At 56.9% G+C, this 15690-nt stretch overlaps 2 protein-coding genes across 5 annotated transcripts; one reads left to right on the forward strand and one right to left on the reverse strand.

Moving 5' to 3' along the window:
* Positions 1 to 502: 502 nt before the first annotated feature.
* On the reverse strand, positions 503 to 7232 carry C20H19orf38 (chromosome 20 C19orf38 homolog). Of its 4 annotated transcripts, none has more exons than XM_073318874.1 (8): positions 6868 to 7232; positions 5824 to 6147; positions 4985 to 5029; positions 4636 to 4728; positions 2883 to 2910; positions 2590 to 2633; positions 2119 to 2156; positions 503 to 1825 (listed from the first exon to the last, which is right to left on the reverse strand). In XM_073318874.1, exons 1-8 carry the CDS (start codon positions 6953 to 6955, stop codon positions 1703 to 1705), a joined length of 783 nt encoding a protein of 260 aa, XP_073174975.1. In that variant the 5' UTR covers positions 6956 to 7232; the 3' UTR covers positions 503 to 1702. The 4 variants fall into 4 exon arrangements, with proteins under 4 accessions (XP_073174975.1, XP_073174976.1, XP_073174973.1 ...); XM_073318875.1 differs by having other exon boundaries at positions 2883 to 2911; positions 4598 to 4728; XM_073318872.1 differs by having other exon boundaries at positions 1733 to 2156.
* Positions 7233 to 9217: 1985 nt separating this feature from the next.
* Positions 9218 to 15583, forward strand: TMED1 (transmembrane p24 trafficking protein 1). Its single transcript, XM_073318876.1, has 4 exons — positions 9218 to 9525; positions 11557 to 11654; positions 12186 to 12369; positions 12738 to 15583. Exons 1-4 carry the CDS (start codon positions 9343 to 9345, stop codon positions 12954 to 12956), a joined length of 684 nt encoding a protein of 227 aa, XP_073174977.1. The 5' UTR covers positions 9218 to 9342; the 3' UTR covers positions 12957 to 15583.
* Positions 15584 to 15690: the final 107 nt, after the last annotated feature.

A 15690-nucleotide genomic window follows, 5' to 3' on the forward strand; every position in this document is an offset into this window, starting at 1 on the left:
GGGGCTGGTCTATGTTTACTTGGTCCTGCCCCAGCGCCGGGGGCTGGACTAGGCAACCTCTCGAGGTCCCTGGCAGCCCCCCCGTTTCTATGTGTCTGTGAACACGCCAGTTCACTGCTCTCAGAGGTAGGGTTCAGGCTGCCTGCAGACTCAGGTACACAGCATTGCTGCGGCTCACACTGTGAAGGGCGAGAGCGATTTGATTTTAAAGAACTAAAGCTTGGGCTCTGCAGCATGACTCTTCGCAGCCCTTGCCACGCTGCGGCAGACAGTGTAAAACCCAGTTCCTTCTGTCCCCAATGCATCCTCTCATCCTCCCGGAGTGAAAAGAGGATCACCATTTGTTGTTAGCAGTATAGGGCTTGTGACACCCAGCCAAACAGCTCTGATTCCGTCCAGGAGAGGACAGTAGTGACAAGACACATTCTCCGGCTCATCAACAAGGAGACAGAGAATTCTCCAGAACAGTTCACACCTCTCCCAACAACAAATTTACATCTTTATTGAATCAGAAAATGACCTTACAGTTTCCACTGGCAGCTGGAACCACTGTAATACTCCGGGCTTAATATCTTCAAAGAGCCTGGGAAACAATCCTCAAGGGGGGGAATTATCATCCCTTTTACAGATAGGGAAACTGAGTCACAGAGAGGAGAAGAGACTTTCCTAAGATCACATCACAAGCTGAGGATAGAACCCAGGAGTCCTGGCTCTCTGCTCTAATTGCTAGACCACACTCACTTCCTACAGAAACAAAAAGCAAACGTATAAACATTCTGAACGGCCCCCTCGGTGAAAGTCACAGGCAAAAGAAGAGGGAGTTAGAGTTGGGGGCAGTTAGGTGGGAAAGCAGTTCCTTTGGGGCTTCCACGCTCATTCTCTCTCGGTGATTCCAGATTAAATGTGTTTGGTGTGCAAATCCAACTGTCCATCCCCAGACACAGCCGCATATACATCCATCCATCCCCACTCCCATGCACCCATCTATCCGTCCCCATATGTCCATCCCCAGCCACACCTGTCCATCCCCAGCCATCCATCCACAGACACACTCCTCTATCTATCCATCCATCCCTATCTGCATCCTCTGTCCATCTCAGGTTTAGAGCTGCTGCTCATCACCACAATCCAGGAGCACCTTCTGTGTACAATAGCCTGCCGACAGCCTTCATGGCAGTGGGCTTTATGGAGTCTTTGGCTCTCCCCCCATCTCGGGTCATCCTGGGGAAACGCTGCTTGGAGGAAGGGGATTGTGGAGGGGTAGAAAGGGGTGGCTGGCTGGTGTGAATGTCATTCTGGCTACAATGGAAGAATCCACTGCCAGCCACACAAATCCTGCTCCCACCACATGCAACCCTAGCTGGGCTCTTCCTGCTTCTAGCATCAGCCCCAGGGATCGATGCAGCTGCCAGGGCTGAGCCGGTGATGCTGCTCACGATGAGGGAGGTAGACTATATTCTGGGTGTCCTTTCATGGTGCCCATGTCATGTGGCCCTGGAGGCACACAGCAGGCCACAAGGCTTAACTGAAGCTCATTCTCCTCCCAGTGAAGAAGACGTATAATCACACCCCAGTAACGGCCCCTCTGGCAGATGCTTCGTTCTGGGGGAGACACTGAGCCCAAGGAAGAACTAAGGGCAGGGCCGGGCCTGGGGCCAGGGTCACTAGCTGGAGCATCTGGGGCCGGCCTCAACCCGGGCCATCATTGCAAGGACTTGAATGTGCTGAAGCTGTTGGTTCCCAGAGAGGAAGCTGAGCTGAGTCTTTTTCTGGAGCCTGGGGAGATGCAGGCATCTTGGCTGCCTGTGGCTTCCAGGTCCATTTTCTTGCCAAATGGAAGGTGGGGGAAAAGACAGGAAGAGAGGGTAAAGTAAGGATCTATGGGGGGGCTCAGCTTGGAGGTGGGGTGGGGGAGTAACCATTAACCCTTTGCAAACTGCACCCTCTGGGGTGAGATGGCTGCATCATGCCATTGCAATGCAAGCTCAGCCCCTGACTAGGGGGCTGCCCCGGGAAATACTCGCCCATGGACCCAGCAGCCGAGCTCAGCTTGAGAACAGCCCATGTCCCCCATGGCAGCTCACACCCCCTCTGCAAAGCCCTCGGTCGACGACTTACCGCTGAGACGGTGAACAGACAGTTATCGAACGACATGTCTGCAAAAGGAGAGAGGAGTGAGGTTACTGGGGCCAGGTCTTGCATACCTGCAGCCCTCTCACCCCAAAGGGATCGCTTTGCCGATTGCTGATGTCAACTGCCTCTGGGGTGGAAAATGACAACTATTTCACAGTGCACAGCAATGCCACCCGACAGGACAGAAACTGCCAGGAAATGATGCTTAGGCCTGGAGAGGTTGACTTACTTCATTTGCAAGTTAGTGAACCCAGGAGCCTATGCATTGACTGAACCAGCAGACCACAAGCCTTCGCAGAGCCATGAGTGGAACCCAGGAGTCCTGGCCCCCGGTCCTTCTGCCTCCGTACACACTGCTTTGAAAACGTCACCCACAGCCTCCTCCTGGCAGCTGTCAAGGCTGTGTCGGGGTCACTCTGACCTCACAAGCACTTGGTATTTGACTCTAACACAGACCTGTTGTGGGAAAGTTCGTTTCTGTCCAGCACGATTCCCGATCCCTGTAAAACAGACACAATGAGATCCATAACTAACGAGGACACTTTGCCCTGCTCCAGCCCCAGGAGACATTTTCAAAAGCATCCAAATGACTTAGGACCCCAAGTCTAATTTTCAAAAGGGATATGGGCACTTTGACACCTAAATGAGAATTATGCTCCTTAGTGATTTTTGAAAGTGGGGAGAGTTTCACCTTAGGCCACGTGAGTCACTGTCCCTAAGTGACATTAGATTTCCTGAGCGTCTCTCACCTTTTCAGCTGTTGTCTTCTGACGTTAACTGGTAAAAAGGAAACAGATGTTATGGTGTCATAAAAGCAATGCTGGGGGTAAGATGATAGATAGATAGATAGATAGATAGATAGATAGATAGATAGATAGATAGATAGATAGATAGATAGATAGATAGATAGATAGATAGATAGATAGATAGATAGATGGGTGTATGATGGGTTGGGTCACAGAAACCCCCCTGGGACAGCCACCTGATGTGCCTAGACTACTTCTGAGCCCATTTTCCCTGGCAGCTTGGGACTTCAATACCCTGCCTCGTTGAGCCAGACACACTCGCCTGCTGCAAACACAGACCCAGGTCTGAAGCACGTCCCCCACAAGTTGCAGGCTTAACTGAAAACAGTTTAAGAAATGTTCCTGTCTCCAGCACCCAGATACCCAGTCCCCAATGGGATCCAAACCGCAAGTCAATCCGTTTTACTCTGTATAAAGCTTATACAGGGTAAACTCATACATTGTCCGCCCTCTATAACACTGATAGAGAGATATGCACAGCTGTTTGCTTCCCCAGGAATTACTTACTTACTCTGGGTCAATTAATAAGCAAAAAGTAATTTTATTAAGTATAAAAAGTAGGAGGTAAGTGGTTCCAAGTAATAACAGACAAAACAAAGTAAATTACAAGCAAAATAAAACAAAGCATGCAAGTCTAAGCCTAATACAATAGGAAACTGAATACAGATGAAATCTCGCCCTTGGTGATGTTCCAATAACCTTCTTCCACAGACTGGGCCAAATCCTTTCCCCTGGTACAGTCCTTGTTCCAGCTCAGGTGGTAACTAGGGGATTTCTCATGACTGCAGCCCCCTTTGTTCTGTTCCACCCCCTTTTATAGCTTTGGCACAAGGTGGGACTCTTTTGTCTCTCTGGGTCCCCACCCCTTCTTCTAAATGGAAAAGCACTAGGTTTAAGATGGATTCCAGTACCAGGGGACATGGTCACATGTCCTGTGAGACCCCTCAAGCCTTCATTCTTCCAGGCCTGACTCACAGGAAGGCTTGCAAGTAAACAGAGCCATCTACAGTCAATTGTCCTGGTTAATGGGAACCATCAAGATTCCAAACCACCATTAATGGCCCACGCTTTGCATAATTACAATAGGACCTCAGAGTTATATTTCATATTGCTAGTTTCAGATACTAAGAATGATACGTACATACAAATAGGATGACTATACTCAGTGGATTATAAGCTTTGTAATGATACCTTACAAGAGACCTTTTGCATGAAGCATATTCCAGTTACATTATATTCACACTTATTAGCATATTTTCATAAAATCATATGGAGTGCAACGTCACAGGGTGTATGGGGATGGATAGATAGATGGAGGGGGTGTATGGGGATAGATAGATAGATAGATGGATGGGCGTATGGGGAGAGATAGATAGATAGATAAATTAGATAAAGAGAGAGAGAGAGAGCTGCTCAGCTCCCACATCTCCAGTTGAGATCAATGGGAGTTATGGGTTCTCAACAATTCTGTATATCAGGCTAGGGGGGTCTAGTTGGCTAGTGGACCCTTTGGAATATTACTGTCATCAGTGACTTGGCCAGGACACACCCAGTGGCAGAGTCAGGATCAGGACCCAGGAGTCCTGAGTCCCAGTCCCCTGCAGTATAACAACACCCTGCCACACCAGCCGAGCTATAGGTGGCCTCTATAGCTTATCACAGGCAGCCCAGGATCCAGTTTCTGCATTCCTCGTACCTCGCCTGACTGCCACGACTGCTACCACTAGGCCCACGGTCAGAAGCAAAGCTCCAGCCACGCTGAGGGACACAGGGAGCAGCCACGGGGAACCTGGGCAATGCAGAGAAAGCAGCTGGCGTTACCTGGCCCTATTCAGATATCAAAGGGACCGCACACAGCCCTCCCCACTCCGAGCACCAGACTGTACTCGCAACTGGGCAGTTTTGAAACAGGGTGAGCACCCCCCCAATCTCCACCACAGCCATGGCCTTCCCCATGGTTCTCGCCCCGCCCCCTCCTCCTCCGGGCTGTAGTCTCGTTTCCCAGCCCTGGCAGATTCCCTGCCTCCCTCTGTCCTTGCCCTTACCTTCTGGAGCAGCCATGGAAACTGGGGGAGGGGCCGTCGGAGTTGCTGGGGAAGGGGATGTTGACATATTTTCATTGGAAAAGAAAGGAGGAGACAGTTTGAAAAGTTGTTTTATTCACACCAGTTTGCAGAGTCAAGATCAGGCCCCGGGAGTCCTGGGAACCCACACCCTGCTCTGAAGACTAGACCCTACTCCCTCCTCTAGCCAGGACACAGAGGTCCTGACGCCCAGCCCTCCTGTTTGACCCACGAGGCCCCACTCCCACCCAATTCTGGGAAGGAAACTCAGGAGTCCTGTCTCAGCCTCCTGCTCTAGCTAGACCAAAATCTCTCCCAGAACCAGGATCACAGCCCAGAAGTCTAACACCCAAGCACTCCTTAGTACCTTTCACCACAGCATCTCCCTGCTCTCACCACCAGGAAGGCACCTGTCACACAAACTCTTCAGCTCAGCCTCCACCAGCCACTTTTAGTTGGACTAGCTGGCTTGGTGCACCAACCTTTCGCCCCAGCGGACTAGGACTGGAAGAGCACTAGAGGGCTGAGAGGCATCAAAGGAGGTTGGGGGCGCCCAGGGCTGGGCTAGCCGGGGCCCGTGGCTCAGGACTGAGGGGTGCCGGCAGAGCTCGGGGAGGAAAGAACTGCACTACACTTGCCCACACTCCCATGCTCTCTCCTCAGTTCAGCCATAGAATCATAGAATATCAGGGTTGGAAGGGACCTCAGGAGGTCATCTAGTCCAACCCCCTGCTCAAAAGCAGGACCCATACCCAATTAAATCATCCCAGCCAGGTCTTTAGCATCCCAGCCAGTTTCCTTCGGATCTAAAAGCCCTTCACCTGCCACCGCGATCTCCACCACATTGCTGAACTCTGACATCTGCCTGGCACTCCCGTTGTAGCTGTGGTACTTGCATCGGTACTGCCCGGCGTCCTTCCCGGTGATGTTCTCCAGGATGAAAGTGACGCGGTGCTGGGCCTCCGAGGCAAACAGCATCTGTACAGGCTGAGCCAGACCTGTCTTCAGCAACCAGAACTCGCTGTCCACGTAGGCTTTCGGCGCGATGCACACGAGCCTGGCGGAGTCTCCTCGGGCGGGGGGGTCGGAAGACATGTCCAGGTAAAAAAGTGGGGCGGGAGTTAGGCTGGGACCTGCCAAAGAGCCTGGAAGAGCCAGGGGAAGATGGAGCGAAAAGATGATGCAAGGTGCCCATAGACTGGCATAGTACTGGCAGCTTCCTGCACGCCACAGGACGGGCTCCTGTCCTGCCCACTGGGGACAGCATGGGCTGTGGCAATGCCAGCTTCTGCCCTGCCTGCCCCTGGAGGCACAATAAAGTTAGTTGGAGTGAGCCTCCAACACACCCTGTCCTGCCCCGGGGACACAGGGAAGCAGAGCAGCGCGAGCTTCAGGAAACACCCAAGAGTTGATCCACAGCTCTCCAAAAGAGGCCTCAGAGGGTACATCTACACTGCAATAAAACCCCTGTGGTGCTAAGTCTCAGAGCCCGGGGTTGGGCTGCAGGGCTAACAATTGCAGTGTAGATGTTTGGGCTGGGGCTAGAGCCCTCCAAAGTTCACGCCAGAGATAAATTTGACCCAAAGGCTCAAATGGGTCAAATAAACGTGATCCTGCTGCATTGACAGCTCCCTCCATTTTCCTGCTGAGATCCCTTCTGGAGATAAAGCCCAGCATCTCACCCCCATGCCCTACAGTTACCAAATCATTATACAATTTCTATGGTCACTTATTCCCCTCACCTCCCATCTATAACTGGCCTCAGACATACAATACAGCATGAGCTTCTTCAGGTCCCTCGTCCTGGAGGAACACTCAGAGGGAAAGCTTCAAATACAGTTTAAATAGAGGGGAAGAAAACATACCAGCTAAGAGAAAGAGAATCCTCAGGCTCATCTTTCTGCAGAGCATCCTGGATCTTTGGTAAATAGACAGTAGGAGCCCAACATGCATGGAAAGTTCCTAGCTAGAAGTAAATGAAAAGGAGAAGGAAGTTTTGCCCAAGATGGAATTTCAACATCTCGGGAGGAAATTACAGAATGTCCCTGAACATAAAAGGGCTTTTCTTCCTTTTCCTACAGCAAATAGAATTTAAAGCCTCACGTAAAAGCCAAAGGACTGAGACCGCCGGTCACCTCAGCCATGGTGTAAGTTACATGCTAGGCTCTGGGCACAATTCTCTTCTCACACCAATTTGATACTGGTGTGATTTCACTGACTTCGACAGTTACTGTTGGGCCCAGTGATCTCAGCTGTACAAGTGTAAATTCCGAGTAACCTCAGTGGAGTTACTCCAGATTTACAGCAAGCGTAACTAAGATCTAACTCAGGCCCTAAATCTTGTGGCATTTTCCTATGATCTTACAGTACATCAATGGATTGCAGCTTTCAGGCCAAGGCTAAGAACCATTTATATTTCTCTAAATCTCCAAATACTTTCCAAGTTATATAGAAATCATTTCCCCCATTACTGAAGTGGAACACAGCACTGCTTGCACAACACTTTGACAGGAAATGATGAATAACCTCATGACTAGCTGATAGAAAAGACACCCCAGTTGAAGGTTAGCAGTAGGGACAAGTAGAATGAACAAGCACAAGTAGAAATGCAGTCGCTGAATATCAGAGGTGCAATGATGCACATGTATCTGTACCTGCACGTGGCCTTGTGTGTGCACGTGTTATGAATTCTCCCTCTGCGCCCAACCCAGAGAGTGTGTGTCTCTTAGAGCTCTCAGACCGTGAGCTTGGCTCTTTAATTTGTAGAAACTCACAAAGTTCTCTGTTCAGTCCCTGGTATGCTGGCCAAGATAGTAGCCGTCACATATAAATTTGTGCGTTCAAGTGTTGTTTGCATGAGTGGTGTCTGTGCACGGGCAGACAGAGTGTGTACACACAAGCGGTGTGTGGAGCACGTGTCCATCACAGCCCCCTACTAGGCTGACCTCAGCCTTGCTTGTGCCTACAGGAGTTCATATCGTGGTTTCCAGCCAGCCTTATTCTGTGGAGGATCTCTCACTGCCACACTCATGAGACGCCAAATTATTGTGACTCAAAGTTCACCTGAGTCCCTGGGATACTGGCAACTGCTTCTTGTTCGTTGCAGCAGCAAGATGGACTCTGTCATGGCTCTGTCCCAGCCTCCTCCTTCCAATTCTGTTGCACGGTGAGAGGGGAACATACCACTTCCTCCCCGTGCCTAGCCAGGCACTTATCCGGCCCCACTCCCTATGGCTTCTGAGCCCCATGAAAACATTTATCTTCCCAGCAGCCCTGTGAGGCAGGGAAGGCTCGTTCTCTGATGAAGTGACTCACACAGGGGAGAGTGGCAGAGCTGAGTACTGAAACCGAAATCTCCTGGGTCCCAGCCCAGTGTCTTAACCCAGAAGCCCAGCCAAGCCGCCCTTCCTGTCTGAGCCCATCCTCCTGGAGGGGGGCGTGAGGGGGGCTTCCCCTAGGAGATACCCCCCACACCCCCCCAAGTCTGCTCCCTGAATGTGCCCCACTTGCAAAGGGGCAGTCAAAGGCCAGACGCCCTCCATCGGTCTGGTCCCCGCCGCACCCCCAGTCCTGCCTGGGCCCCGCTCTGCTTCCCTGCCCACCCTCTCCATCCATCCCGCCCCGGCCCGGCCCCGGCCCCGGCCCCGGCCCTGGGCATTGACCACTTCGCCAGGTGCATTATGGGAGTTTGGCTCCCTCTGTAGCATCATCAGAGACTGCCCACTGCAGGGGGGACCAAACGAGATGGACCCATGGGTGACAGGCTGGGACGCTGCTATAGCGGGACCAATGGGCTGATGGGCTGGGAACTAGATGGACCAATGGGCGGATGGGCTGGGACAATGGGCTCGATGGACCAATGGCCTGATTTGATACTGGCGGAGGCGGGGACTCTGGTCCAGCTCGGCCAACGCACTGTTCTGATTCTGCATGATGGTCAGGCTGGCTGAACCAATGAGCTCACCCGATACTGCAGAGGGTGGGACACGCCTGGGCCAATCCCTCCTTCAGAGCCACAAAGACCCCCCGAAGGCCGCCTTGGCCATCTTTAGGTGTCTACACAAGTGCCTGACAGACCTGCCTGCGCTTGTTCGCTCACGGCTTTCCCTAGCGTCGGCGGCGGGGCCCCTGCCCACGGGCAGGCTTCTGCCGCGTAGGGGCTGCTGCGTCCGTTTGCCCCCGGATCAGGCTTTCAGCGCCGCCACCTCTGCCCCACGCCGCGGCCCATCGGGGCCCTCCCAGCACCCTCTCCGCGCCCCGACCGTCCCCAGCGGCCGGGGCGGCCAATCAGCGCGCTCAGCGCTAGGGCGTGGCTCACCCCCCCCCCCCCAGGTCCCCGGATGATGGCGGCCGCCTGGCGCGCGCTGTGGTGGCGGTTGCTGCTGCTGGCGCCCTGGGGCGGCTCGCGCGCCGCGCTGCCGCCGCCTCAGGACGCCGAGTTCACCTTCCTGCTGCCGGCCGGGCGCCGCGAGTGCTTCTACCAGGCCGCGCCGGGCAACGGCTCCATGGAGGCCGAGTACCAGGTGCGGCCGGGGGGGCGGATGGTGGGGCCGGCCGGGGGGGGGGAGGGAACGGGGGGGCGGATGGTGGGGCCGGCCGGGGGGGGGAGGGAACGGGGGGGGCGGATGGTGGGGCCGGCCGGGGGGGGGAGGGAACGGGGGGGCGGATGGTGGGGCCGGCCGGGGGGGGGGAGGGAACGGGGGGGGCGGATGGTGGGGCCGGCCGGGGGGGGGGAGGGAACGGGGGGGGCGGATGGTGGGGCCGGCCGGGGGGGGGGGGGGAGGGAACGGGGGGGGGGGGAGGGAACGGGGGGGGCGGATGGTGGGGCCGGCCGGGGGGGGGGGAGGGAACGGGGGGGGCGGATGGTGGGGCCGGCCGGGGGGGGGGGAGGGAACGGGGGGGGCGGATGATGGGGCCGGCCGGGGGGGGGGGGAGGGAACGGGGGGGGCGGATGGTGGGGCCGGCCGGGGGGGGGGGGAGGGAACGGGGGGGGCGGATGGTGGGGCCGGCCGGGGGGGGGGAGGGAACGGGGGGGGCGGATGGTGGGGCCGGGGGGGGGGGGAGGGAACGGGGGGGGCGGATGGTGGGGCCGGCCGGGGGGGGGGGGAGGGAACGGGGGGGGCGGATGGTGGGGCCGGCCGGGGGGGGGGGGAGGGAACGGGGGGGCGGATGGTGGGGCCGGCCGGGGGGGGGGGAGGGAACGGGGGGGCGGATGGTGGGGCCGGCCGGGGGGGGGGGGAGGGAACGGGGGGGGCGGATGGTGGGGCCGGCCGGGGGGGGGAGGGAACGGGGGGGGCGGATGGTGGGGCCGGCCGGGGGGGGGGAGGGAACGGGGGGGCGGATGGTGGGGCCGGCCGGGGGGGGGAGGGAACGGGGGGGCGGATGGTGGGGCCGGCCGGGGGGGGGGAGGGAACGGGGGGGGCGGATGGTGGGGCCGGCCGGGGGGGGGGAGGGAACGGGGGGGGCGGATGGTGGGGCCGGCCGGGGGGGGGGAGGGAACGGGGGGGGGCGGATGGTGGGGCCGGCCGGGGGGGGGGAGGGAACGGGGGGGGCGGATGGTGGGGCCGGCCGGGGGGGGGGAGGGAACGGGGGGGGCGGATGGTGGGGCCGGCCGGGGGGGGGGAGGGAACGGGGGGGGCGGATGGTGGGGCCGGCCGGGGGGGGGGGAGGGAACGGGGGGGGCGGATGGTGGGGCCGGCCGGGGGGGGGGGAGGGAACGGGGGGGGCGGATGGTGGGGCCGGCCGGGGGGGGGGGGGAGGGAACGGGGGGGGCGGATGGTGGGGCCGGCCGGGGGGGGGGGGGAGGAACGGGGGGGGCGGATGGTGGGGCCGGCCGGGGGGGGGGGAGGGAACGGGGGGGCGGATGGTGGGGCCGGCCGGGGGGGGGGGGGAGGGAACGGGGGGGCGGATGGTGGGGCCGGCCGGGGGGGGGGGGGGAGGGAACGGGGGGGCGGATGGTGGGGCCGGCCGGGGGGGGGGGGGAGGGAACGGGGGGGCGGATGGTGGGGCCGGCCGGGGGGGGGGGGAGGGAACGGGGGGGCGGATGGTGGGGGCGGATGGTGGGGCCGGCCGGGGGGGGAGGGAACGGGGGGCGGATGGTGGGGCCGGCCGGGGGGGCGGATGGTGGGTTGTGGGGAGGAGAACACAGGTATGTCAATGGGGAGGGGGGCAGGGGGCATTTGGGGGCTGGGATCTGAGGGAATTGGGGGGTGGGGTGAGCTGGGGGGGTGAGAGGAGGGGAACTGGGACCGAGTGGGCTTGCTGTTAATGGGGGGGAACAGAGGCTTCAGCCTGGTGTCGGATGGGGCAGGGCTAGGCTAGGGACTCGGATCTGGGGTTGCAGGGGGCCGGGGTGGGGGAGGTGAAGAAGCAGGGGACCAGGCTGGGTCTCGGGTGGGGGGTCACCACAATGGTGGGGATGGGCCAGGGCCCAGGGTGGAGGCAGCGAGCCAGTCACCGGATCTGAGTCGCGAGTGGGCCCTAGGCTGTGCTGGGGCCCGTTCACCCCCCTGCAGCGTGACCCTGTCACTCACCCCTGTGGTTGTGCCTTACAGGTTATCGGTGGTGCGGGCCTGGACATCGACTTCTCCCTGGAGAGCCCCACGGGCGTGCTGCTGATCAACGAGTACCGGAAATCGGACGGGGTGCACACGTGAGTGTTGCTGGCTCTGCCTCTTGCGGCACCCAGGCACCTCCAAACTCCCCTGCCAGTCCGGTCGTTGGGGGGAGCACGCAGCTCTTAGCCTGTATAAGCTGAGCTCATCGCACACACTAGGGGCTCCTGGCTTTTCCCCATTGCGCTCTTCACACTCCCTGCATGCTGTCCTCCTCTCTTTCAGGGTCTCCCCAGTCTCCCCCTACCAGGGGTTCTGTGGGTTCCCTGTGTCCCCATTCCCCCCACCCCCCCATGCCAGGTGTTTTCAGTGATCCCATTTCCTCAATCCACCCCACCAGGGGTTCTGTGGACTTCATTTCCCCCAGTCCAAGGTCCCCCATTCTCCCCCAGCCCCGGGAGCATGTCTCTGTCAGCCACTGTGGTTTCACTGCCCTTGGTGGCATAACTCTGCAGTTACACTTGTTTTCCAACAGAGCGACATGTCACAGTTACTGCTCGTTTGCCTTGGCCTCGTGAGCGTTGAGTGCGGGACTGACTCATCCTCACAGTGTTTACCTCTTTCCCCAGCATTGAGCCCACGGAAGCAGGTGACTACAAACTGTGCTTTGACAACTCCTTCAGCACCATCTCGGAGAAGCTGGTTTTCTTCGAGCTCATCTTTGACAGCCCCCAGGAGGACGAGGATGGGGATAACTGGTCTGAGGTGGTGGAGCCAGAGGAGATGCTGGATATGAAGATAGAAGATATTAAGGTGGGTGATTTTGGGTGCGGGGGGCAATGAGGCCTTGGGCAATGCAGTGCAGAGCCTTTTGCTAGTAGGGCTTTGATTGTCGGAACCACTGGGTGAAGTTCTGTGTCTCATGTGGTGCCAGCAGGCAGGCTGTATCTTCATGATCCCTTCTGGCCTTGAAATCTCAGGAGATGGCTGATCTGTCCCTGTGATCTGAGTCGGTGGGGTGTCCAGTGTCAGGGAGTCAAAACTCTTACAGGCTTTGGCCCCCAGCGAACTGAACTCTTGGGGAGGTATTTGTTAGCTGCACTCCAGCATCATCAGCACTTCCTGCACCTGTGCGCAGTAGCTGATATTCTCCCCCCCCCCATCCCCTTTCTGTCCTCCAGGAATCCATTGAGACCATGAAGAACCGTTTGGAGCGGAGCATCCAGATGCAGACACTGCTGCGAGCCTTCGAAGCCAGAGACCGCAACCTGCAGGAGAGCAATATGAGCCGCGTCAACTTCTGGTCAGCCATTAACCTGGGGGTGCTGGTGGTAGTGGCCTTCCTCCAGGTCTACATGCTGAAGAGCCTCTTCGAAGACAAGAGGCAGGTCCGAACGTAGCGTAAGAGGGAGCGAAATGGACTCCATATCTCCTGCAAGGGGCAGGTACAGAGCCAGACTGGTGCTGAGGTTGGTGAAATCAAAGCCCGACACCCCAGCATCTGATAGATCAACTGTGTATAGCTCTGTCAAATTGCTGCAGCTTCTCTTCTGGGCATACTTTAGAGGGATTAAATGGGCCTGCTTTGTACCAGAGTTCACATTAGGTACATTGAAGCCAGAGGGCATTGGGGGAGGGGGAGTGGATCGTAGAGGTCTGACTGATGGGATGGGCAGTATGGGTTGAAATTGATTCTCTATGGACTTGAATCCCTAGGCTTGGGGGAAGGGGGCTCTACAGCCACCAGCCTGTGCCATAATACACATCCTTGAGGGTGGGATGAAGGAATAAAGCAAGGCAGGGCATGGTGGATGGCAGCTGAGGGGAGCAGCAGGCGGTCTCGGTACCTAGACCCACTCAGTAAAGCGGGGTCTGGCCTTGCAGCCTCTGGTTCTGACCGTCGCCAATTACAGGTGGGCAGGATCCCCTGGCCTGCAACCGAACTTGTTCCTTGTCCAGAATCTCTCCTCTGGTCTGCATTTTTGTCAAAGGAGAAACCTCCTATGTGCCTTAACAGCAGCTCTTGGCCTGTATGGACCTCAGCCCCGGCCTTGCTGTGTCCTGTTGCCCCTTTAGCGCCTTGTTTCCACTGTCTTTTAGCAGAGAAGGTGGGGAATGTTCCCCCATGTCTCCAGGGTCTCCCCGCACTCTGGCCCCCTGTGCAGCAGTGAATTGGCTCCAGTTGGCCTCCATACTGACCCCTGGAGGAAAAGCAACCTCTTCGCTATTTACTGCTGCAGTGCGGCTGCTGCGGGAGAGCCTTGGCTTTGGGTCCAGCCGTGTGGCTTGGTTTGCTTAGCGCTGTGTGTATAATTTGCCCCTGTTTCCATGGCATCCCTTTTGCTCCAGATAGCAATGGAAGCCACTGTTCTTGGCTGTATGTGGATGACATTTCACTTCTTTTGCTGCCCTGTTCCGATGAGCACCTCTTACTTCAGGTCTCATGGATCAGATCACAGGCCAGTTTCCTTCAGATCCTTGAAGAAAAACCCAGTTCTGCTTCTCAGTGGATTGTACCCCTTCTGTGATTTCCCTGCCTCTAGTGCCTTTTCTCACTGTCCTGTTTGCCTGTCTGCTTTGAGATTTAGCTTCACTAGTCCCTTGAGTGCCACAGGACAATGGATCTGAGTGGGGCAGTGACTGTGGGCACCTTGGCAGTGGGGAAGGTGTGCGTCTCCTGCTGCGGGTAGGAGGGAGAGATTGGCTGGGTCCTCAGGATTTGAGTTGAGCAGGAGTTGCCATTGCTTTAGAGCCGAGTTCTGCCAATGCCCTGCTACTCCTTTCCTGGGCTGAGCTGGTCTCTCTTCAGTGCTGGGCTCAGATCAGACTTTTTTTTTGCGGGGGGGGTGCCCTGAGGCAGCAGCAGGGGTGTGAGGAATTGCTTCCAGTCAACAGGACAAGCTGTAGACAGTGACTCCTGAGGGCATGGTCGGGTTGGCAAGATTCCATATCACTGGGTAGTTCCGGGCTGATGGAATCTGGAGCACTGAGAGCCAGAGATGCAGTCATTAAGGATTCAATGTATTTGCTGGTCTGTGGGCAACGATCTGCACCACCAGCCATCACTGTCAATAGCCCCATTCTCTGCCGTAGCAGAGGGGCTAAGGGTGAAAGGGCCGGGGAGAGCAGGCCTCTCCAGGCCAGCACTGAGACATGTTTGGAGAAAGGGAAAGGAAGTGTTAGTGGGATCTGCCTAGGACAGCTGGGTTCCTGGGGGCAGCTGATCCAACCCCCTCTCCTCAAGACTGACTCTAAGGACGGGCTGCTACTGCCTGATGAGGCCACTGGTGTTGCTTTGTTACCATAGCATGTGCCAAAGTGCCCTCCTCACACCACCCCCGCTGGGAAAATAGTCCTGATCTCCCCATCACCACCTGTTGTGTGACAGCCAAGGTGTCTGGAGAGACTCCATGATGGTGCCTGCTTTGCCCTGAAACAGGCGGGTGCTCTGATCCGATCTGCCCACCATTATGTCTAGGGGGCCTGGGTGGTGGGTGATTCCAGAATCTCCTGCAGACACGGACCTGGCTTGGAATTTTTTTAACTTTCTGCATACATACAGCACAAGTGGCTGATCTCACCAAGACTCTGGAGAGAGGTGTATGAATAGCAGCCTGGAACCTGCCAAGGGCTGTCAACTTCTGTTTCATGTCCTTTGTGCCCCTTCTCTGCGCTTTGGCCGGGGCTGACTCCAGCTTTGAGCAGCAAAACTGAGACTGATCAGACTTGACACTGGGGACCCTTTTCCTTCAACTTCCCCCTGCAGGTATTGTGACAACCCAGTGAAGTTCTGAGCCGACGCTTGCGCAGGGATTGTTTGCTTCGTAGTGGAAGCTGCAGCCTGTCTCGTCAGTAACACATGACATGTATGCATGTGGGGTGCTGATTGTGATGGGTTTTTTTAAAATGACCAAAGGGCTATGGAGCCATTCTCTCTAGCAAATACATATTGCGGAGCCTTTTACAAAGGAATCTAGTATTTATTCTTGACGTTACGAAAGAAAGGACATTAAATGAAGTTGTTTAAGATGTGTCGTTGTGAATCCGTATTGGGCCTGCGCGCCTTTCCCCCCCACTGCTGCTGATTGTAGGGTGAGTTCTAACATCTGAGACAACCAAACTCCTGTCATCTGT

Source organism: Lepidochelys kempii, chromosome 20, assembly GCF_965140265.1.
Source record: "Lepidochelys kempii isolate rLepKem1 chromosome 20, rLepKem1.hap2, whole genome shotgun sequence".
Classification (NCBI taxonomy): Eukaryota; Metazoa; Chordata; order Testudines; family Cheloniidae; genus Lepidochelys; species Lepidochelys kempii.